The 15,697-nt window shown below is 41.4% G+C and overlaps 1 protein-coding gene and 1 pseudogene across 1 annotated transcript; one reads left to right on the top strand and one right to left on the bottom strand.

The window, feature by feature from the left end:
• Positions 1-5,813: 5,813 nt before the first annotated feature.
• Positions 5,814-13,017, bottom strand: LOC134634383 (leukocyte elastase inhibitor-like; annotated as a pseudogene).
• A 1,193-nt stretch (positions 13,018-14,210) lies between these two features.
• LOC134634384 (putative nuclease HARBI1) lies at positions 14,211-15,506 on the top strand. Its single transcript, XM_063483565.1, has 4 exons — positions 14,211-14,657; positions 14,734-14,846; positions 14,932-15,043; positions 15,124-15,506. The coding sequence occupies exons 1-4, from the start codon at positions 14,225-14,227 to the stop codon at positions 15,504-15,506; spliced, it is 1,041 nt and encodes a 346-aa protein (XP_063339635.1). The 5' UTR covers positions 14,211-14,224.
• The last annotated feature ends 191 nt before the right edge of the window (positions 15,507-15,697 follow it).

The following is a 15,697-nucleotide window of genomic DNA, read 5'->3' as shown; positions in this document are numbered from 1 at the left end:
GAGTGGGGCCGGTGGAGGTTTGCCCACTGCTGCAGCGGTAATGTCAGTGGGGGGATCTGGGAATTTCACATTCCCGTGGCAGAGTGCTCGGTACTTGCTCAGACGTTAGGGGGAGGGGGAGGGGGGGGGGGGGTTTCACTGTGAATCCTTGGGCTACTCAGAAACAATAGTTGTGGGCCTTTAAAAGAAGTCCAGGAAAGGGGGCCACTGTTTATAAAATTTGTTTTTTGACCCACAAACTGTATATCTAATTTTTTTCTAAATCCATACAGGACATTATATCTTTTACCCATTACGCAGAAAAAGGAAAAACAGAAACTAGTAATATTAAACTATTGTCACACTTTATTAACTGCATCCAGAGGGAGATGGTTGTTTATAAAAGATTAGATTATAGCCAATCTACAACACATGCATTTCAGAGTTTTGAAATGAAGCCTAATCCTATGAAACGCCTTGAGGCGACTTTTGTTGTGATTTGGCGCTATATAAATAAAATTGAATTGAATTGAATCGAAAGAGTCTTTCCACTAACGCAAAATAGCTCGCCTGGCCAGCAGTAATAAAAAGTTTAACGCCCTGAGTCTAGAGTTGGGCAGATTCAGGTTCTAGACCACATCAAAGATAGCACAGAGGGGCTCTGGTTTGATTTGGTCCTTGATTTTCCTTAAGTCTGCGCCTGAGTCTGTAACATCAACCCTGACAGAACATTCCAGCCAAACCATGGACTCGGCAGACTCAGACTCCACCTGGCGAGCTCTCGAAGCCTAGGAGGGCACAGCAAACCCCACCAGATAGTTACAGCTCTCCACCTGCACAGAATATACCACCACCGGAAGACCTGGCTCTGGCAGCTAGACTGGCTGCGTTTGTCTATCCCCCTGCCCACTCCGAAGCCATACTCGGGTGAGTTAGACAAATGTGCTTGTTTTCTCCCCCAATGTTATCTCCTTTTTCGTCAACAGCGGTGCATGTATAAGGATGACAGGACAAAAACATCACCTCCTTTGTGCAGGACTGGCGGTACCGCCCCTGATCTTCACTCAACATTGCAGAGGCGTGTCGACCAGGACAGCCCTACAACATCCAGAGCCTTCAGGAACTCAGGGCGGACTTCATCCAACCCAGGGGCTCTGCCACCAAGTAGTTGTTTAACTGCCTCAGTGATCTCACCCCCGTAGATTGGTGGGTCATCCCCCTCGTCCCCAGACTCTGCTTCCTCCACATAAGTATTCCTTCCACCGCCCGACTTCAGTGCTCATGTGGGCAACGACAGTGCGACCTGGAGGGGCGTGATTGCGAGGAACGGCCTCCCTGATCTGAACCTGAGTGGTTTTTTGTTATTGGACTTCTGTGCAAACCACAGTTTGGCCATAACAAACACCGTGTTCAAACACAAGAGTATTCATAAATGCATGTGGCACCAGGATGCTCTAGGCCGCAGGTCGCTGATTGGTTTTGTAATCGTATCACCAGACTTGTGGCCATATGTTCTAGACCATAGGTGTCGAACTCCAGGCCTCGAGGGCCGGTGTCCTGCAAGTTTTAGATGTGTCCTTGATCCAACACAGCTGATTTAAATGGCTAAATGACCTCCTCAACATGTCTTGAAGTTCTTCAGAGGCCTGGTAATGAACTAATCATTTGATTCAGATGTGTAGACCCAGGGTGAGATCTAAAACCTGCAGGACACCGGCCCTTGAGGCCTGGAGTTTGACACCCCTGTTTTAGACACTCGGGTAAAGAGAGGGGCTATGCTGTCAACTGATCATCACCTGGTAGTGAGTTGGATCAGGTGGCCGGGGAGGACGCTGGACAGACCCGGTGCGCCTAAACGAATAGTGAGGGTGCACTGGGAACGCTTAGCAGAGGCCTCAGTTCGCGAGATCTCCAATGCACACCTCCGTCAGAGCTTCAACAGCATTCCGAGAGAGACTGCGGACATTGAGTCCGAATGGACAGTGTTCAACACCTCCATTGCCAAAGCTGCTGCACTGAGCTGCGGCCGCAAGGTGGTTGGTGCCTGTCAATGTCAGGGCTCTGTGTGCAGGCGGATGGAGAGGTGGATCCAAATGCAGAACTCAGACACTAACTTGAAACTCAAAAACCTCAGCTTTATTGCTGGTGACCAAACAAAACATGAACAGAATAATGAACACGGAGAACCAGAAACACACAGGCATGATCTGATGATACGACGCGACACTGAGCAAGGGCAAACACAGGGCTAATATACACAGGGAAGTAATCAGGGAATGGAAAACAGAAGGGAGACACAGCTGGTAGAGATTGGGGCTAACAAGACAGGGGAGCGAAGCTGGACACACTAACATAAGGCACACTCCTTCAAAATAAAACAGGAAACAATAAACCACTAAACAAGGACGCAGACTGAGAGGCAGAATATAACACATGGAACTCAAACAATACATGAGACCACAATTCCTTAAACATGGATAAACAGAAACATGAAACTCTAATAATAATCATCATCATCATCACCAACACAAGCACTACAAGAGAATAAGAAAACAATCCATAATGCAAATAAAAACCAAAATATAACAACTCAAAATACTGGGTCAAACTGACCCAGAACCGTGACAGTCGTGGTGGTAACCCCCGAACCAAATGGTGGAGACCAGAGGTGAAGGGAGCCACCAGGCTGAAGAAGAGAGTCCTATTGGGCTTGGTTAGCCTGTGGGACCACGGAGGCAGCTGATATGTGCCAACAGGCCAAGCAGAACGCGTCTCGGACAGTGGCTGAAGCAAAAACTCGGGTGTGGGAGAAGTTCAGAGCGGCCATGGAAAAAAGACTTTTGGACTGCCTTGAAGAGATTCTGACCTTATCTCCAACTAAATAAAATTTCACTATTGCATTACTGATTTTGACTATTTTTGACTACATTTTATGATATTGTACATATTTTTACTGTTATGACAGAGAAACTGTAAGAGGTGACGCAAATATTTCAATAGATTCCTACTCTGGGTAACCCTAACTCTTCACCCTCTGGCTCACAGCCCAATGAAATGTACGGTTTCAGAGAAATTACAGTACTGTACTTTGAATATTCTCAACTTCATTGATGCTGCCTTGGGTCTTAAGTTAAATCTCTCCACCGAGCCATTGCCACACGTTCTCCTCACCTGTTCCACTTCTCTTTAAAGTAGAAAAATGGTTAAACCAACATGTGTTTCTACAAACACATTACACTGGTTACTAAAAGAAACATGATTTTTTAAATAATTACAACAAGCAGTTTGGGTTTCCACATATGGTTCACAGTCAGGTGTTGATCTGATTCCAGGAAATGGGAAGCTACTGCTTAAAATCTTTCAAAACGCAATTGCACAAGTCATCATGTGTGAGTATGTCTGTGTATATCTGTTGTAATATGTGGTTAATACTGAGCAAGATAACATGATGAATAGGCTAAAAATACATTCTACATCAGCTGTTTCAAACTCGTGGCCCTCATCACCCCTACTTGCGCCCGTATACATACTTACTAAACTTTTTTTGTTGGGAAGAATTTGTTTTTTGTTGAGTGCAATGTTAAAATAAGTTCTTTAAAAAGCAAAAAATTATTTAATATGAAGGCAATATGAGCAGAGCACTAACAAGTTGAGAGACTGACTTTGTTAGTTCAGTGAGAGAGTTATTTGTAAAGAAAACAATTTTCACTAGCAGTCAAAAACTAACGTGTACACACGTCTGACTAACTTTTTGCCACGATTGCACTGGTGTGCCTAACTTTTATTTTTAGGTGCACTAGCACCTAATTGCTGTCCATACAGACAATATTGATTTGTAAATGATTAAATAACAATCTTGTCAACACAAAGTTCTTTATTTGGAGCCCAGTTCTACAAGAAAGAAGTTACTGAATAAGTGCTTGTGCTTAAAGTGCTTTGGCAGTATTAGAGACAATGTTAAACTTAATCATCATCAACCTGTTTGCTGCTGCCTGCCGCTGAAAGGCATTGAGGAGAGGGGACATTTGGGCAGTGCATTTATCGCAGCATGTGTTTTCTGGATATACTGTGCTTTTTCACCATTCAGAGGTTGATGGCTCCATGTCAAAGCACTGGCTATGAATTTTAGATGGATCAGGCCTTTACTTAACGTTATCAATCGTTCTTTTCATATTTTCTGATTTCCCACAGCTACATCCACTTCTGTCTGGCCTAGGCTCCTCACTAGGGCTGGGTATCGTCACTGATTTCTATAATCCATTTGATTACGATTCATTCACAAGGTCCCAATTTGATTCAATTTTGCCTCAGACAGTCAGAAATATTATAATTCTGATCATTTATCAGTACTGACACTTGTGAGACTTCATCAGAGGTGTGAGCATCACGGCAGATGTCTTTGTGTCAAAGTAACTGAGGATAAAACACAGAAAAACATGAAGGAGATTTTCCAGGCCTGGCTTTTTATAGCAGATAACTGCCTTAAAAATATTCTGCAATAGAACAAAAACTGAAGAAAACCATGAATCAACATATGAACATTACCTGATGCTGCTGAAGTGAAGCAGAGCAAAGTTACAGAGGTTTTTATTAAAGACACAGCTAAGCATTTTGCAATTTGGCATCATTTTAAAAAGGAGTTTCTTCGCTATTAAACAGCAGAAATTAGGCTTTCTTGTTGGAGGTCATTTTTGGGGAAAACAAAACCAGTGGCTGACAGCACTCTACATGACTTGTGCGTAATAAGCGAACAAATAATGCAGAAAATAGATTTAAGCTGGGAAACTGTTCTTGCAGTACACTGAGCGAGAGAGAGAGCTGTGCAGGAAGTGTGATTTTTATCATGGTGAAAGCAAAATAGCAAAAATAAGGGGGAATTAATGACGATGTTTATCAAATGTGAAGCTTAGTTTTGATCTTCTTTTGCTGCTGGTTCAGTCAATTTTGGTTGGAGAGAGACAAAACCTGCAGCATCAGAATCTAGTGCAAAAAAAAGACGTAACACAAAGCGCGGACCCGACCCATCACAATCAGTGAGCTGTCGGCTTTCAGCACTGACGGCGTGTCCACATATGTGCCATCGGGTGAGAAAGCCACACCTCACTGATTCTGATGCGTCGGGTCTGCGTTGTCTTTGTGCGGAATCCGTTTACCTGCTCTCATTTACTGTTTTAGCTGTTTGGTGGTTGTCGAAATAGTTTTGTGAGCTTTAACCTGAGATTCTGGCATTTCTCAGTAAACCCTTCGTTTTCACTCTGTCCTTTATGACAACAAAAGCAAAAACGGACTTTGTGAACAATATCAGTTTAAATGGTATCTCACTCTCTAGAGGTTCATTTCTCCAGCTTACCAATTAAAAAAGTTTAAGCCCGCCTGCTCTGCTCGGCTGTAGAAAGCAAGAGACTGAAAACATGAGAGCTGGCGCTAAGAAGGGACAAGAGCTGACTAGAGCTTCACCAATTGGCTGACACGAGATGAGTGGAATAAAACAATAGGCTCCCCTCCATCAACACTTGGAAAAACTTAGCCCATGTTTAACCAAAGCATATATATCAATCTGCGTCCCTTTTATGTTTAAATAAATATATTGATTTTGTTTCACTGTCATTAAAGAAAGACAGTAAGAGCAGAAACAATGAACATGATATGTTTTACTTTATTTTTCTTTTTTTTTTAAGATGTTTTTAGCAACTGGGCCACATGTGGTTTGTTGGTTGTCCCTAACTGGCCAGTGTGAGGTCAATGAGAAATTAAGATTCAAACAAAAATTATACATCATGCAGTTTGTCTCATTTCAGCCACTAAACACATTTGAAGAGTATGATATAAACATCTGAACAGATAACATTTAAAGATAAGAAAGTTTTGAAAATAGAAAAATACAAAATATGAGATACAAAACACAGAAAAAACATCGTATAGAGCTGTATATTAATATGAATACAGCGCTGTTGTGCAGTGATTTTGAAAGGTTCCTCAACTAAACACTAAAGACTTCTGGTACTGAGCTGCTGTAAAGGACACAGAGCTCACACAGGGCAGCAGAACCGACCAGCTAACAGGATGTTCATGGTGGGGTTATGTCTGATGAAGAAGAGGAAGGGGTGGTCTGCGATGAAGGATTTTAAATCACAATTGCCCTGCCTTATCATGAGCATCGACTTCTCTCTCCGACACATATCCACAAAAGTAGCCTCAGTTCCCTTCTCGTGCACCTTCACAAAAGCCTTGTGGATGACTTTGAAAGTACCAGATCTTTGCGCCCAGACATGCCTGTGACAGAGAAGTGAAAGGAGAACATTTTAAATGAACATAATGCTGCATTTTCATTTTTTTTCTTTTTGTTTTTATCCGAGAGGATTTTTTTCAAATTAAATTCTGATAAGGCTAGGTGGTGGTAAAGATCACCTGGCTGAGCTGACAACCAAAATACCAAAAGACCTGCAGGAGCCTGGGTTTGAGTGTTTCCAGACCATTTCCTGCAGGCCTTATCCTCTCCCTTACTTCCTCTCAACTATTCTGTCAAAGTGTGATATCTCAAAAATAAACCTTAATAAGGTCACTTCAACTGCCTGTCATTAGTGATTAGTGTCAGAGAGTATGTCTAGTTTAGGCAGGAGGAAGCCAGAACACCTCCCTGACTGTCTGTCAGTATTATAATATTTTACTAGCTGGGCCCATCCTCATTTTATTTTTGACAGCGTTTTTAGTAAATAAAGGCAAATGACTTAAAAATCTTAATAGCAGTTTGGAGGAGGCCTCAGAGGGGACTGGCGGCGGCTCCTGGGCCAGGCAGATCCCCATGTGCTAATGAGAAGTGAAAGAATTGAAAAAGGGCAGGGAATGAACAGCTTGTAGAGCTGAGGCTGTCATATATAGATAAACCGCAAAGGCCAAGTTCAGAGGTGTGGTCCCACTCCTGAAATTCAGATAATGTATCTACAATAAAAGTATCAGGACTGTGATGTAAAAGTCCACCAGTCCATTCAAAACCCAGCATCAAAGCTTAGATCCTGCTTTTAAAATCTCACAGTAGTATCATCATCAAACAAGACAAACAATCTGCTGAAATAAGCAGCTCCATGGTCTTTTGCAGAACTCTGTCACTGCTGGAGCATTGTTGCTCTACACTCTGTTCATAAACACCAATAAACTGCAAACGTATGTCTCACCAGAGAAGTCACACTTTGTGTGATGAAAAGCGTCCACCATGCCCATGCTGCTCAGGACTGTGTTCAGGTCATACGTCTCCTCCAGTGTAAATTGAGGCAGCCTCACATCAATATAACATGTTTGCATCTGGCCTGGATGAGTCCAAGCCACAAATTTCTCGGAGGTCAGCTCCTTCTCCAGCTGGGATGGAAACAGTATCAGTCATTGTGGTGAACTTTTCAAGTAATCGTTGCCATTGTCACTAGTCATAATCAGATGTAATAGTTGTTTAATTGAACTGTTTTACATTTTATTTGATACACAACATTTTATCAGTACTGGTAAATTGTTGTGTTCTAAATGTTATGAAGCCATCTGCATAACATTTACACATAACACCTTACCCTGGGGGGACCTCCAGGGTAAGGTGTTCCCACCAGGCATACACTGTGACCTGCTGGAGAGAATAAATCTACTGGCCGGACTGGGAACACATGATATTTCCTCAGATAAGCTGCAGGAGAGAGGGAGGTTTCAATGTGCCATGCATTATGAATGCACGGCACAATGTGCCACACTTTTCAGCTGCAGTTTATTTATTTTTCAGTTGTTACTTTTTCATATTTCAATAATGAATGAGCATCTTTTGTAGAAACATGCTTTCATATCAAAGTTAATATATTTGAAGTGTTTTTCTTCTTTGTCGTCTGTTTGGAGTTTAACGTGTGTAAATGTGCGATGCGAGATCCTTCACAGTTAAGCAGCATGATTCATTCAAGAATGTCATTAAAAGTTTCAAATCACTTTGTTTACACAGTTTTTGACGTCAAGCAGTTTTCAAATTTGACTTAATATCTGGGTGTTTCTCAGTTTTATACTATTCAGTCAGTCTGATTTGTTTTCTTTGTTTAGTTGACTAAGAAATGAGTCACCAGGAACATCCCGAGTGTGTAAGTGTTCTACCTTCTCCAGTCCTGTTGTATCATCCTCTATCTCTGCAGGTAAAAAGATGAGCATGCTCACTTCCTTCCCACGGTAAGGCATCTCTAGAATCTGTCCAGCAGAGGGTTTCAAACATTACTGCACATAAATCTACTGACACACATACATTACAATCACTCAGTCTCTCAGTCAAATCTGATTATGCAGTGATTTATATAAATATGATAAATATAATGATTACCTTGCAGTTTGCCTCTTCGATGAAGGTACACGCAAAGTCTTCTTCCTGTTTCATCATCTTCACAGGCTTTGAGTCATTCTGAAGACAAACAAGAAATTACATTTGACCTGAAATAACATTCTTTTAATATATTCATTGAAATATTTCTTGGATGCAAAAGTGGATTAAATGATTCTGAAAATAAAAAAGACAAAAATTTGCCTTTGAAGCTGTGTATCATGAATACTCCAGTCACAGATGTATTCTCATGTCTTTTATTAAAGTAGTTTGTAAAGAAGCTTTGCATGTCGTACACTCCCAAATAAATCTTATCTATCTTACACTGGGTCTTAATGCAGTCTCACATTAATAATTTTAGCTCCTCGTCTTTAAAGCTCCCTCCTCTTGAGGCCATTTTGATTGGCTGTCCCTCTTTGACAAAAGGGGAGGGGCTGATCTTTCTGACATCACGCAGAGCAGAGAAACTGAAACCGGTCCTTAACAGCAGTCTGAAACCTGAGCTTTGGCTCACAGGGATTACTTGTATATTTGCTCATGATTTAAACTGTCCATGTTGACCAACCACAACTGCAATGGTATATAGACTTTACAAGGTTATACTTTCATAGTCAGTGTTCTGTTTTTATGAGCACTTTTACCTTGTTGAGCCAAAATTGAGCATCATAAGTTTTAATCCCAGAGAAATCTTTAATCCAGCTGCCTTTGAAGTGGGTGGCAGTGAGCAACACCAGCCTGGTCAGTTCATTCAAATCATCTTCATCCACCACCTCTGTGATGTTACCTGGTGACCAAAGTAAAACCAAATGTAAACATTGAGAAGTAAAGCCTCAAAGACTGCAGCAAAGTTTTCATCCACAAATCTACGAAACCATGATGGACCCCACACTCTTTCAGCCTTTGTAGGCCAGAGAAACATGATGAGTTTGACAAATGCTGTTAATCAGAGAATATTCTTTGACTATTAGTGAAACCTGAAGATATTATTCATCAGCACAACATGTGAATATTTAGAACAAGTAAGGATGCACAGCCATTCTGGCTAATTATTAAATGGACACATGTAACAACTCATTATTGAAGTACTTAAAAATAGTGCTTTCTCTACCTGAGATAAGATAAATTAGGTAAACAAGGGACATCAGGTAAGCAGGTAAAGTTACATTCATATGCTGTTCCACAAGATGGCGCTCCTCCCTATATTTCTTCATGCACATCCTCAATTCTCTGCATATACTTGAGTTGAGCTTCAGTCAAGGTCAACACATCTGGATGTAAACAAAGTATTCTGGTGCCTGGCAGCCACTTTGAAAGTGAATGAGACTACCATTAATGCTATGCCAGCACAAACAGGCAGGGAGCCAAAAACGCTTTTCATTGAAGGAAAGAGTTAATATTAAAATCTGATGGTATTTTAAGCTGTGCTGTAGTCCAGCTTTCACAGAACCCATTAAACTCAACTACCTGATCTCATATTGCCCTGAGAGAGTGGGACAGGAAGAGTTTGACAGATAAATATAAAAAGATACATAAACAAGAAGATTAAAAAAAATATGAGAAGCAGCAGTGAGTGGGTTTGGCTGAAAAGACAAGTGAACAGAGAACTGTGCAGACACTGAGGAAGGTGGTTTTGGGACTACAGAGATCACTGCTGAAACAGCTTGACCCACTGTGGGTTAAATCAGGATTAATGGCAGAAGGAGCCCTTTGACAAACCCTGGTCATAGGTCTGTAAAGCTTCTTCACTCTTTAAAACTATCTTAAGTACATCTACCATCACTTCTGAGCAGCAGAAGAGGAAAAAAAAAGTCATTCAGTATTTTCATGGTATCCTTACAGGTGCACACTCCTCACCTTAGAGGGACTTAGCAGGAGCAGTGAGTCCTGCTTATGAAAAACATGTGAACTTGAACTGGACATTAGATGAAGTGATTGTGTGTACATGTGTAAATGTGATCCACCTGGTGTGTGTTTCTGCACCCAGTTGTTGACATCAATCCTGACTTCTTCAGACCTGGCCTTGAAGTCCACAGACTCCAGCTCTGCTCTGTAATGTTTCTTGCTTTGTATTAAGAATTTCTGAAACCACAGACGACATATTTGTAAATTCACTCCAGCAAAGTCTCTGACATCACTGATTCTGATTTACTTCAGGCTGACATGATAAGAAAAAACTGTTATAGCTACATGAACACACATGCTGAATCACACATACCTCATATCAATCATTAACACAGTTTTAGATTCTGATCAGTCAGAACTCACAGCATTTCTCTCTCTGCCTCTCATTTACTCCAAAACACATGAGCTCATGAAGAATCACACTCTACATAAGAAGAAGAAACAGACCAGAGTAAAGGGGCAGGACTTCTCTCCGTACAGTCTGTTAGCAACACTGAAGGTAAATGGAGCGTCTGGCCTGTTGAGTTCAGTGAGAAGTTTGGCAAAGCTGCTGTGAACGTCACCCCAACAATCTCCGGTTTGCAAGCACTGTGGACAAAACACTTTAGTGGATTCAAAGAAGAACACAGAGAAAAAAATACTGGAACATCATGTGTGATGATGTTAACTCTGCAAAATTCTTTTATTTAGGTTAACTTTGTGTTTAATTGCCTTTCATTTGAGGTAAGTGTTAAACTAACTTTTGATTTTCTTTTTTTGTTGTTAGATCATTCGTTAGCGGTTGTTTCCCCTGAGTGCCCAGCTTCTTCAACATACCCAGGGACCTTCTCTGTTATCTGAATTCACCTAGCCTAACATTAGCAATGAGTGGTCACATGAACGCTGCATGTCCCAAAAAAGGGTGTGTTGGCTTCAACCAACCAAAAAGCGGTATTTCATGGATCATATGATTTGTCATCCACAAAAAAATAGTCCCTGTGAGTGCCAACTATTCCAGAAAAGTTATGAAATAGTGATAAAAAAAAATCTATAAAATACATGAAAAACTAGAGTAAACACTTTCTTAAAGTACACATGCTTAATGCTGCAGAAAATCAATAATCTTGTGATTAATCGCACAGAGCAATAAAATAAACACTTGAAATCCAGCTGATTATTTTATTATCTTAACTCTGAATGCCTCTCAGTGCTGCTGTATTTCTAAGGTGATGGCAGCAACTTTAAACTGGCTCCATTCAAACATTGAAGGTTATTGTCCCACGGGGTGCAACTTTAAATAAGTAGGTTAGCACATGGTCGGAGAAAAGCGGCCAGGTTCGAGTCTGACCTGTGGTCATTTCTCTTCCCCCTTCCCCTCTCTCTCTCTCTCTCTACCTTCACTATCCAATAAAAGGCACAAATAACAAAAGACAGAGCTTACTGTGTCACAGCCTAAAGGAGACACAGAAATAACTTTAGTTTCTTGACAAATAAAAGGGAAATTAATTTTATTGATTGACAATGTTTTCTTGGTGTGTGTTTCACTCTCCTAACTTCTGTGTGGTAACAGTATGTAACTGTAACTTTCTTTTAAAACTTTCTGAGTGTATGAAAATGAAAAACAACTAACTGTAAGCTGCATTCAAGCTCACTTTGTGTCTTCATTATCAGGCTGGTCCCTACATGACTGTGGTAACTGAGCTTCCTACAGATGAATAGACAACGACTGTATCCACACAGTGCAGCTGTTATTATTTTGTGTATTTCTCAAAGCTAGTAGGAAGACTGTGCGGCATTGATCCCGTTTGAAAGATTTGAACTTTCTTTCAATAAATCTAGGAAAAATGGTTTAGTTTCAGTCTCAGTTTATTTTTCCACATTACTCTGGAGTTACTTTGCTCATTTAGGTTGTCATGTTGACTTGAGTTTAGTTCATTTGACCTCTTTTAAGGGTCCAATACTGTGCCCCCATGTCTAACTAGCTCAGTCGCTCACATTAGGTTTCAGACTATAATAATATCACACTGATACACTGGAGACAAGTCAGGGTCATTTATACAGTTATAATGGTCACAGTGGTTTCCAGCAGCTGCTCAGATTAACACCAGAGCATCCTGCAATGTGTTAAATGAGCACCACTACAATAACTATTCTGCACTATAATTTTAGTGTTTGTGTGTGAGCATGTGTACTGTACCTCTAACATCTGTGTGGCTGTGTTGCCTCTGGCCCCCAGCATCACCATAGCCAGGGCTGAAGAGATGCTGAACGGGGAGAAAAAGATGTTTCCCGTCTTGTTGTTATTGCTCAGCTGTTTGAGCAAAGACAGAGAGAAGGCACTGTTGTCCTTGGGCAGAGATGTTGCTGATCCCATTGTTTCTGGTACAAAGAAGGGGGGCAGAGAGTTGTTTAATGCACCAAGCAAGATTAATTAAATCTAACTGAGGTTCACTTTACCTAAAAACTACAAAACAAAAACTACGGCAGCTGTTATTCAGGGTTTTTGTTTAAATGATATCCTTCATGGTGTGTATGCAGATTTAGTCACAAAGCTCCCAGATGAGTCAGTGAGTTATAAACAGCTGAAAGGGTTAGCATTACTCTTTGAGCGCACATGGAAAAAATCTGCAACAGGATTACAGTTATACACACAAATATAAATATAGTTTATAGTACATTTGGAAAAACTGAATAAAGCTACATGACTTACTGACACCCACTTTTCTTTCGTTGTCAGACGGTCAGGAGTCTTTCTGGCTTCTGCTTGAAGCGTTTGTTTGGGTTTCGTCTTGACCATAACCTTCCCTTCCCCCGGCGCTGATTATGTTCTGGGTTAGAGAAGTAACGGGAATGAACCCGTCACCTACTGACTAATCAGTTAACTGGAAAACAGCCTCACCATGCCCTCGGATCTCTCTGTCTGAGGAGTAGGAGGATCTAAAGTTTTCCGGTAGCGTCTAAAGTCTTCACGTTTCCCAAATGCAGTAGCGGTTTTAGATACGGGCAACACGGGCGGTTGCCCGGGGCGGCATCATGGGCATCGGCAAAAAAAAAAATAAAAAAAGTACTCATGCTGCCCCGACATCATGCCAGCGCATATTGGGAATGGCATAGGTACCGATCGGTTTTCTATCGCCCATTTGCTGGGAGTAAGGGCGCCCTCCGTTTGCGAGGTGCGCCTGCTGCTTGCGGCAAAGGGAGGAGAGGAAGGGGGCTGCGGGGGATTCTCTGGCTGGCTGGAGCAGCATCTAATAACCAACTCGCAAAATAAAACAAAATAAAAACAAACCAACAAACACGAAAACAGCAGACATCGTGATACAGACTTATAATTTGCACCAATGTTTTTTCAAAATTCTATACGCGAAAAGTGAGCGCGAGAGCCCTCGATGAGCCTGCTCACTGCTGAAGTCCAAGTAAACTTTATTGTCATCTCCGCTACATACAGTCCAGAGAGACGAGACGACGAGGCTCCAGTTACAGCAGTGCAAGTAAACGAACAATAAATATTTAAGAATAAAAAAATAAATATACACTTTAGGACTAGGGGTAAAGGGATCAATAACAATTTAAATATATATTTTATATTTTGTAGATTTAAAGTCTCACACACAACCCGTTTTTAAAGTTTAAAAAAAAAGAGAAAAGAAGAGGAGGAGTGTAGCGACTTCCACAGTCGCTATAGGCCGGGGATTGAGCCTGCCTATTTGCCTGACGCGCTGTCAACTTTACGCAATAATGCGAGAGGTGGAATTGCTTGCTTGTTTATTAAAGTGCTTGAAATGTTTACAGAGCAATGTGATCGGGGCCCTGTTTCAGAAAGCCGGTTTAGTGCAAACTCTGAGTAAGTACACCCTGAGTTAACGAAAACTCTGGGTTTTCGGTTTCACAAAACGAGTTTAGATTAATTCTGAGTGAGTTACTATGACGACACACTCCGTGAAGCTAACCTGCCCCCTAGCAGGTTTACTTCAACTAACCCTGACTGACTCCGCCTCTTTGTCGGAAATCTGACTGTAGGAAGTGTCAGACATGGCGTGCCCCTTCCTTGAAGAGCCAGTAGATGTTGAAGCCCAAATTCTCCGCAGAGCTCTCCGCCGGGAGAGAGTGATTAGAGCGCGTTTGGACATTTTATCATTTCCTGATGATTTTCTGTGTGAACGTTACCGTTTTTCAGCACAATCTATAATTTATTTGAATAACATCGTCAGGCCTTATATTGCTCATGTGACACATCGCGGACATTCTCTCAGTTTTGTACATATTATTGGTATTGCACTTCGTTTTTTTGCAAACGGGAGCTTTCTGTATAATATTGGTGACGCTGAGCACGTTTCCAAGGCTACTGTCTGTCGGGCAGTCAGGAATGTGACAGTTGCACTGAAACGTCTCCTGTACTCGTTTGTGGTGTTCCCCTGTCATAGACCCACAAGATTTATCAAAGAGGGATTCCACAAAATTGCAGGTATCAGGATGAACAAAACCTAATTCATGATGTGGTGATACTTGAACTACTACTTAAAATTTACATTAATTTTCAGGGTTCCCAGGCGTGATTGGCTGTATAGATGGCACTCACATTCCAATCATTGCTCCTTCAGTAAATGAAGGAGACTATGTGAACAGGAAGTCTTTCCACAGCATTAATGTACAGGTACATAGTTCCCTGTAGCATTTCAAACTAACAAATTATTTCATTATAGTAATGGATGCTAATTTGTGTTCTCTGCACTGTGAAGATCATATGTGATGCTGCCAACATTATCACAAATGTGGAAGCCAAGTGGCCAGGCTCTGTTCATGACTCACAAATTTTTCGTGAATGTACACTGAGCACAAAATTTGGACATGGTGAGTTGAAAATACTTTAAAATGTATAAAGACCAATTGCTACAGGGACATTTGAACTGAAGTGTATCCTTCTGTCTTAGGAGAGTTCACTGGCTACTTGCTTGGTGATAGGGGGTATCCATGTTTACCCTATTTGCTTACCCCTTACCCTGACCCTGAACCGGGCCCACAGCAGCGATATAATCTGGCTCATTGCAGGACAAGAGCCAGAGTTGAAATGACTATCGGAATGCTTAAGGCCCGGTTCCAGTGCCTTCAAAGACTCAGGGTCACCCCAGAAAGGGCATGTGACATTATTGTGGCATGTGTGATTCTTCACAACATTGCCACAATTAGAGGAGAACACTGTCCTTCTGAACCAAACATCAGCAGTGATCCAAACCATGAACATCCTGGCCCTCCCACGGACATACAAGATGGAAGAGCAGTCAGAGACACCATATGTCACAATCATTTCCTTTGACCCATCACCTCAACATGTTGAAAGATGAATAAACAGATTTTTTGTTCAACTGGCTTTATTGGTCGCCTGTATTTCCTGTACACAAAGTATTAATAAGTATATTAGTATGTTGTTCAAACACTGAAATAATTCGTCCATCTCTGACCACTTCACCCACCCTTAACTGATGTTCCAGCAGTAAAATCTCAATC

Source organism: Pelmatolapia mariae, linkage group LG9 (assembly GCF_036321145.2).
Source record: "Pelmatolapia mariae isolate MD_Pm_ZW linkage group LG9, Pm_UMD_F_2, whole genome shotgun sequence".
NCBI lineage: Eukaryota > Metazoa > Chordata > Actinopteri > Cichliformes > Cichlidae > Pelmatolapia > Pelmatolapia mariae.
The sequence above is the reverse complement of the archived record's forward strand: the minus strand, read 5'-3'. Positions and strand labels throughout refer to the sequence as shown.